Below are 9,425 nucleotides of genomic sequence, written 5' to 3'. Positions count from 1 at the left end.
GTACAGTTGAGACACCATTCAAAATGCTGGAAAGCTAACAAGTCAGTCATTATCAATGTAATAAACTGTATATAAAAATAATGATCAGTGTTATACACTTTAGAAATGCATTTCTTTCATTTACATTGACTCTACCATAGGTTAAAGGTTAAAAAGCAGCAAAACAAATTAAATATTTAACAGACACATAATAATTTGTTGAATTTTAATATAATTTTGCAGTGTATTGATATTACTAAATGTTCAACAATTCACATGAATGTAGCCTGGTAAACACCAGACCCTTATATTAGGGAAACTAGAATTGAGCGCAACTGCATAGGAAGGCAGGAGCCATGCTACATGAATCGTTTGCATTCAAATAATAGCTTATTTAAAGCTTTATTTAATAGCTTATTTATTCAATTCAAATGAATGAATGAACATGCTTAAACTATTGCTGCTAAACACCATGCAAATCAACATCTGGTTACCATGTTGCACATTTCACTGGATTATTTAATGTTCTTTAATGCCATGATGTCATGAAATATGTTATCTTTTAGGGAACAAAATATTTTTTTGCGTATATTCAAGTTACATTTAGATGTCATATAAGGGTAATAAGATATTCACCGTAGAAGGGACATGGAAAAGTTAAAATCTAGCCTGCCAAAAATATTTTTGTCGATTTCTTTGGAGTAGTGCTTTTCATAAAGTTAAAAATTTCCACCATCAAAGAGGACACTAAGGCACATGTGCACAGCAAAAATCATAACTAAGACTTAATGTGAACAGAAGATATTGATGGTGTCTCAACTGTACACATATCTCAAATGTACTCAGTCTACCCTATATTTTATATCCAAAATTTACTTTTGATACCTAAGTACACTAAATGTCAGACTTGTACTACAGTAATATTCTTAGAGAAGACTAAATTTTATAGTAAGATACTTACACTCAAGTATCGGTTTGAGGTACTTACACTGATCTTTACTGAAATCATTTTTACCAAAAAAAATTAAAAATCCATTTCCATCTTACTTGTGTATAAATTATATAAATATATAAATTATATATCCATCATTAGGAAAAATAAATTCAATAGATTTTTTGGAGTATTTGTAAAAAACAACAACAAAAACAAAACAAAACATACAAAAAAAAAAACAACAACAACAACAACAGAAAAGCCACATTGCCAGTACCATTAATGTGTCGTCACAAGTGTGTAGTTGTGTAAGTTGATGTCTGGACACCACTTTATTGATTCTTGTCAGCTTTTATAATGAGCACAAGCCTTTTTTATTACTTCTCGGTCACTGAATGTGTTTAACAGTCTCCCTGAAGACAAAAGATTTATCATCCCTTGATGTTGTGATGATCAGCAGTTGACAGGAGGCTCCCTTTTGCCTTGCAATGGGGTTTAATATACCCCGTCCATGACTGTGTGCTGCTGGGGCATGTTTGGTGGGAGATGAGGAAATGCTGGTGCTGGGGTGGTCTCTTCACATCTCAAGTGAAAACAGGCTGGTTTCATTCATTAATGGAACATCTCTCTGGTGCAGAAAATGTCTCCTCTAGCAGGTTGTGAAGGTAGAGCCTCTTGTGTTGGTGTTRTTTGTTGGTTTGATCGGTTCTGATGTGTTGACATGCACCCCCCCCCACACACACACACACATACACACACANGCCCTCTGCATTCCTGTCTGCCTTGCCCATATCATACAGCCCCCTCAAGATGAATAATGGAGTGTTAAAGAGTCATTGCTCTTCTCCAGCCACTCTGGAACAAACAGGCAGCGATACAATCTCAGTGTTCTGTAGTCAGCAGAYGTTCTCTGGAGAGCTCGCCTCTTCAAGGGTTCTTATGGTGCGTGTGCAAGCAAAACAGCACACAATGGGTAAAAAATATCAGCGCAAAAAAGATTGGTGAAGTATGGCATGACATGAATCATTTAGTTTTAATTATCCCAAAAKGTTGACAAACTTAAGACATAAACATTTTGAAATATATTTTTCAGATATCATCAGTCGGCGTGACTCAATGAAAAATGTGACCACTGTTTAATTACCACCTGCCACTGTGAGGGGAAAATAATATTTTTGCCTGTTGTGTCTGTGTGTTAACAAAATATCTCATGAACAACTGAAGAATTTTTTATGAAACCTGCAGAGAAAAAATCACTGAATTTATTTTACAACCCAGTCAGCCAACTCACCTATAAACCCCTAAATTAAGTTTATTATTATTTTATAAAGATTTTGGCTGATATACTGTATGTTTGGATTAAAACACTGTAGTAATTTTACAACAGAATTTACAGTATCCCATTTAGTACTACATGTTTGGGTTTGATTTTTGTTCTTCTTATACAAAAATATTGTATTGTTTGGCATAAATTCAGTATCAGAAAAAAAAGTCCATTAATTTTTTGAAAAACCTGAGGTGGCTTTACTATTGTTGCCAAAAATTGTCTTTTTGACTTAGTTAAAATTTTTTAACATGAAGCAAATTCCCAAAAGTTTTATGTATATTAAATTTGACTGTTTATATTTTTACTGACTTTATCCAAAAATTTGGTAAAGAAAATAATTTACAGTTCCAGGGAATAAACAAAATTTCATTTCTAATTAATTCACAAAATACAGTGAAATATTGAGCAAAATTATTGTAAAACAAACTGGTTGAACCGAGGTCTTTATTTTAACTGAGTTACAGATTAGYTCAGTCAAGCTTTTCCAGGAATTATTGATAAAATTAAATTGTTTTCTGGGGTGAGTGAATTGTTCTAAATTCTTGTACAAAAATTGATATAGGAAACAAAAGAATGAACTAATTGAAGGAAGTTAACATTATTTCCAGTACAACTGTTTGTGTTTAATTAGTTTACTTGGATTGCAATCATCAGAACACAAGCCAAGATTTTATGAGAAATTTCCTCCAAACTGTATTTACATCGTCTATTTTTATTATTTTTTTAATCATTTTACAGAGCACTACACTATCCAGACATGAGGTGGTTAATTTAACAATAACCTGAAGAAGCCATGTTAGCAAATAGTTGGAGATCATCGGCACCCTCACATGCTCATCTGAAGCTTAGCTTGAGGAAAAAAAGAAGGATCATTTTTATCTCCTCTTGTAATTTATCTCTGCAGCTTTCGCCCTGAGCTTTTCTCATGGCGTGGCAGTGGAGTGAGGAATGCCAGCAGCACTTTCTTTAGGAGTGATCTAAAGRCCTAATATAGAAGCTGAAGTTCTGTGTTTGAGAAACCCCCGGTGTCTCATTCAAAGTTGGTTCCAATAAGCAGCAATGGGCCATGCAGCTGTAATGTTTACGATGCAGCTCACATATGTTGCTCGTATGTTGCTAATTTGTATCTCAGTGGGGTTAAATCCAATGATTCTGGAATTAAAACAAGGCAGATATTCATGCCGGSGTCTATAAGCATGAGTTAGGAATGTATTTTTTTTATTTTTATTTATTTATTTTTTGCATGGCTAATGTTCTCCACTCAGCTGCAGCCATTTGCATATTCAGTTTGGTTTCCCTGCAGAAGAAAATCCTGTAGCATAAAACACGACCATGTTTCCCTCGGTGGGTGTGGTTGTCACCGGGGGGCCTTCGGAGGCCAGTTTATTGCTTCAGCTCTGCAATCTTTTATTTATTCACATTTTTCTTCAATGCTGAATATGTTTATTATAGTGATAATTCAATGAACACAAAGAAGGTTTTGATGGTTAAATGAAATTCGTTTGATTTACTTTCACATAAAYGAAAGTTTTAGAACAGAACACAGTTTATTAAAAAACCTCTAACTGTGAGAAAATCTTGTCTTAAAAAATCTCATTAAAAATCTTTGATTCAAATATTTAAAAAGTAAATTAAATCATGAAACATGGAAACAGACTTCCTTTGTATCCGATGTTTACATCTTCCTTTTGTGATGCTGGCTGCTCTTTTTCCTTCCTGCAGTGCCTACACAGAAGCCTACAARGTGTGTACTGTAGCTGCTGGTCCACAAATGGGTTTTGTAGCCAAGACGCTGTGTGAGGAAGACCAAGGACGCACTTCGGAGGARGAAGAAGGAACAGACATTAACTATGACAGACAGGTTGGCTCTCCGGCATGCTGAGTTTGACTGAAGATGGAAAATAATTACTGAATGTGGAAAAGTTAATCTGCCCACACTCACTTCCTTCATTAGGCCACCTTCGGTTTGATAACAGCACATGTTTGCTTTAGGTTCATAATATGCCTTGTCTGTTGTTTTTTCCTACCTGTAGTTGATTTTTTCCACTGATATCTTGTTGATGCTAGAGGCAGACAGATATATTCAGGAAGAGGCAGGTTAATGGGGGTTAATGGGCTGCTGCCAGATTGTCTTCATCATTTAGATTTGAACTGCTGCTTTGAGACGCTGTGAAGAGGAGAAACCGTTTATTTGTTGAACTCAGGCCAAAAATGCTTCAGTTTTTCCTGATGCTGAGCCAAATATCAGTGAACATTGTGATCATTTACAGCCCGACGGTCGATCCAGAGCCTTTTACATTGTGAAAGAGCTGCTGGATACGGAGAGATTGTAAGTATGAGTTTGTAATATTTTAAAATTTCAAACATTTATGTGATGTTAAAAAAATAAACACACTTTCCTATCAACCCTGAATATGCTGTTCTTCTCTGTCCTCAGACATGTGAAGGGTCTCAAACTGCTGCAGAAAGTGAGTAAAGGATGAAACTCCATGTTGTAAAAGATGAAACATTTTTGGCTTGTTTAGAATAGTTGAGCTCAAGCTAAAATAAAAATAAAAAATTGACAAAAAAATATGGAAATGTCTGTAATAATGTTGAAAAGATGTGAAGAAAAGGAATATTTGGCCAGAATGAACAGCATCACATTTGACTCAACAAATGCAAATACCTCATTCCAACTGGAATCAGTTCTTTTGGATCTCAAGTTGAGTGGCTCCTCAGATATTTGGTTGCGTAAATTATTAGCAATACTAATATAAAAACATAYAGAGCTCCAAAAAGAAATTATACAAGGACAAAACAAAAAAAGACCCCTCTGAATTAGACAAAACCGTTCAATATCTCATTGTGTATTTTTAAATTTGCATTGAAGTGAAATAAAACATCAACAAAACAACACTCAATGAAATATCGACATAGTTTTGTAAAATAATTTGGACTTCCTTTGTAACCATAGAATCTTTAAGTTGACCATAAACTCTTCTGTAAATCAAATGTATTCTAGAGTCAAACGTGATGCTSTCTGTTTAACTGCATCAGGACGTCAATYATAGCATCACATTTACAGCTGAATGTGTGAAACAACAGAGGATTAACATGTCTCAGCCAAAGTTTACATCTTAACACCATTKCATCAACAAAAGCCTGCAATTCAGAGGAAACTGAGACTTTGTTGAAAATTATTCCAAAACAATATTAAAAACTGTTCAGGTCATAAAGAAGATGATTGCTTCAAGTTATTGCAGCAAAACAAAATTTTATGAGCTAATAAGTCATAGAGTGCACAGATTTTCTTTTACACTCTGTCTGACTTTACTTCCAAATGATGATGTAATAGTTTGATATATGCTTTGTTACTAATCTTTACTTTAAAAACTAATATAAAAATAATTATTTCATCCTACACCTGATTGTTTGCATGATGGCATCTGTTTTTAGGCCATTAGGTTCATACTTTTTAAACCTCAAATTTCAGCTTATTCTCTGTCTGAACACACAGTTAACACCACAGTTTGAATTTTTACACTGAATTGTTCGATTCACTGATGCAGTTTAAAGTGGAAGGCCTTGCCCACAGGCTGTTCAGCAGAGGAAATGAGGACCAAACCCCATTCTTTAATTTTCCTCATGGTGCAGAAAATAAACGAGTGATCTAAATCAGTGCAGCTCCAGCGCTCGAAGAGATGATAAGCTTTTTCGCACAATACTTCATGTACTCCCTGCTTTCTGATATTATCAGTTTGTTGTAGAGGAGGGGGAGGGGAAACAAATTATCAGGAAACTGTTAGGTTTGCTTGTTTGTTTGTAACTTAAACTGCAAAATCAATTCAACATCTCCACACTGCGTGTCAGGACTTCAGGGAAGCGGTGGGGGCTGCGACCGGGGATGACGGGCAGCCTGTGTTGGACGACGAGAGGCTCAGGGAGATTCTGAATGAGCTGCCTGATATTTACAGTCTGCACCGCAAAATCCTTACAGAGCTGGAGAGTCGAGTCCGACACTGGTGAGACACGAGGCTGTTGCACACAAACCGTCAAAMCCTCAGAAATAAAACAACAAACCGCTGCGCTCTTCCTCTCCTTTGTGCTCATCGCCTCTGTCTTTCTTCAGGGAGGACGGTCAAAGAATTGCTGACATCTTCCTAACGAGGAAAGCAGAGTTCCTGGTCTTCACCACCTACATCGGCCACTACGATCGAAGCATAAGTTTACTGGAGGACAGCTGCAGAACGTCACCTGCCTTTGCAGCCATTGTTCAAAAGTTTGAGGTGAGCCTGGGTCTGCTGTCTTTTCTTTTCTTTTCTTTTCTTTTCTTTTCTTTTCTTTTCTTTTCTTTTCTTTTCTTTTCCAAATAAACAAACAAATCAAACTCTTGCAATTAAAGGTCGATCATCCCTTTAAAGAATGAATATCACTGTCTGTGTCAAATCAATCTTTTATGAGAAGGAGCAGTTATAACTAATTCGGTCAAACCTCATAAATGACAAAATGCAAAATCTTCTGTGATATTTTGAGTTTTTGCAAAATGCATTAACACTTAAAGTATATGTTGAGGATAACTATTTGCCCCTACCTCTCCAAAAATTACTTCAACATCTGTAAAATTGGTTGAATTTCAGCYATGTTTGTGTTAGTCAGGATCAGTCAGCTGTGGTGACCATTTTAAATAAGGTTGGCTCCAAAAATTAATCAGTTGTCAAAAAACATTCTATGAATCAAATTCAAAAGTTTTGCTCGAATCCATCCAGTGGTTCACGAGATATTTTGCTAACAGACAGATAAGACTGACTTCAGAAGTTAATGCCARAAATTTTAAACAAAGTTCTTATGCAATCTATTAACCCTCAGAATATGTTATGAGAAGGCCTCACAGCTACTACCACACCAACTTTATGCTGAATATCCATAGAATTGACTGAGTTATAACAGTTTTAATGATTTCTAACATCGGTAGGTTGTGGTGAGCACCTTGAGCTAACTTCAGTCCTGAATAAATTACATCCACTAATTACTGTATGAAAATTTTATTAAACTTTATCCAGTGGTTTATGATATATTTTACTAACAGACATATTAGTTGAAGTTTCAGCCTACTCCTTACTTGTTTTTTTTCTTTGTATTCTCTTGCATAAGCAATATATCATGAAGCATTTACTCTTAAAAATATAGAAATWATAAGTTTTTTTATTCTGATTCATGTAAGGATGACAGGAGCTTTCTTCTTTTCTTCTCATCTACTATCTCACCTTCAACGGGTAAAGGTAGAGGAATTTTTGGCTTCTGAGATTATTATTTGGATTTACAACAGTCTGTGTCAACAAAAGAAACCAACATGTCTGGGTTATYATTGAGATAATCTATAATCCGCAGGTTTTGTTAGATTAAACATGCACTAAATCCAGAGTCATGGTGATGATTTGAGCAAATAAGGAAAAAATAAAAACATGTTTTTCCACATTCATTGTGGCACCAAAGTGGTGGAGTTTCAAAACTGATGCACTTTTATAACCCGTCAGCAAAGCAACACTCCCAGGAAGGCTCTWACAGTAAAGAGGCGTCAAAGACCTCAAACAGGATTTAATAATAAACAAAATAAAAAATGCTGCATCATCTCTTCAGCTTCACGTGGAAACATTTTGCAGATAAACCTCCGACTCTGTCAGGGATCAATATTAAAGGTGTTGTTTGTCCCCTCAGGACTCGGTGGCACAGACCACCGCTGACTTTGTAATAAAGAGCCAGTTTGTAGATGAAATGTCCACCGGGCCTGTCTAAATGTCTCTCATTTATGAGCGGAGGACTTCTCAGTGTTTTGCCTCCATTTTATCGACCACTGAGGGAAGGTGTTGGCGAGGACACTTTGCAGAGCTTTGCAGTTTTCTGTTAGATTTAGGAGCGCTCRTGTTGGAAATGTCCCATGTTTCCCCTAAGCTCTTTCTTTATTAATGCTAGTGTTTTTTTTTTGATTGTTTATCTTTTAAAAGGGAGGCTGCAATTTACATGTTGTCTTTGAACGATTTAGTTAACCACAGTGTATAATGGTCATTGTTTGAGTGTGTGTGTGTTTGCTCACTAATCTGTCTGTCAGAAAATAATTGCATGAAACATTGGATGGATTGCCAACTTTTGCAAGCACAAAAATGGCTAAAACTGCCATTTGGAGATATTGACCTGAAGCTGGAGTTTATAACCTTTTATAATAATAATAATAATAATAATAATAATAATAATAATAATGGTAATAATAACTTTATTTATAAAGCACTTTCAGACAAAATGAACAGTAGCAAGAGGTAAAAGCACAACAACAGATCAAATGCAATAAATAAWTAAAACATTAAAACACATAAGATAAAGGGAACAAGTGAGACAGTTGCTTTAAAAACCTCCACAGAACAGGCCTGCCTGATGTCCTGACGGAGATTGTTCCACAGAGAAGTGGCACGAAAGGRGAAGGCACGTTCACGAATAGTTTTTCTTCTGGCTTTTGGAGTTAATAACAGGCCTTCTGATCTGAGAAAACGAGATAGAACATAGGAGTGCTTTACAATCAAAAGAGCCATTTCTGCCTTTTCACTAATAAAATGTGTCCAGAGCCACAAAACACGCTTAAATTAAACCATAATTCAACTGCTGGCCCGTGGGCCACTTTGAGTTTGTTACAGGACGATTTTTCTGGCCAGTAGGGGTGACATTATAAAACTGAAATATATACAGATTTTTAACATTTATCATTACTTTTACACTTTAGGGAAAAAAAAACATATTACAGGAAACAAACAGGAAAAATAAGTTGTTTTTACCAAATTTAATAAAAACTAAAACACTGAACTATGCAGGGATGTGATTTTTTTTWAAATTGTAGTTATCTAATCAACTCACCATATCTCATCTCAGCAACTTATCTTAAAGGTGTTAAAAAGAATTCCTGGTGAATTTRAGAGAAAGAAAATCCAGTTAGTGGCCAGGAAACTATAGTATGATTGAACCAACATGTTTTACTCCTTTTAGTGTTRTTAAACTAACTACCCATATACTGTATTTACAAACAAACTGATGAGAAAAATGCTAAAGCTAGCCTTTTCTGTTGTGAGTAAATAAAATAAAATGCATGTGCACACATACATACATACATACATACATACATACATACATACATACATACATACATACATACATACATAC

General features: G+C 35.3%; 1 protein-coding gene across 2 annotated transcripts in view; it reads left to right on the top strand.

Annotated features, from left to right (window-relative positions):
- The window catches only part of fgd5b (FYVE, RhoGEF and PH domain containing 5b), a 22,107-nt gene that overhangs the window by 3,817 nt on the left and 8,865 nt on the right, over positions 1-9,425 (top strand). For both annotated transcript variants that reach the window (XM_014009087.1, XM_014009086.1), the window contains exons 3-7: positions 3,963-4,101; positions 4,511-4,569; positions 4,678-4,708; positions 6,093-6,244; positions 6,352-6,508. In XM_014009087.1, the coding sequence (XP_013864541.1) occupies positions 3,963-4,101; positions 4,511-4,569; positions 4,678-4,708; positions 6,093-6,244; positions 6,352-6,508 (538 nt within the window). The remainder of the gene's footprint in view (positions 1-3,962; positions 4,102-4,510; positions 4,570-4,677; positions 4,709-6,092; positions 6,245-6,351; positions 6,509-9,425) is intronic.

Source organism: Austrofundulus limnaeus, unplaced genomic scaffold, assembly GCF_001266775.1.
Source record: "Austrofundulus limnaeus strain Quisiro unplaced genomic scaffold, Austrofundulus_limnaeus-1.0 Scaffold55, whole genome shotgun sequence".
NCBI classification, from domain to species: Eukaryota; Metazoa; Chordata; class Actinopteri; order Cyprinodontiformes; family Rivulidae; genus Austrofundulus; species Austrofundulus limnaeus.
Note: the sequence above shows the minus strand (reverse complement) of the source record. Positions and strands in the feature narration are given on the sequence as shown.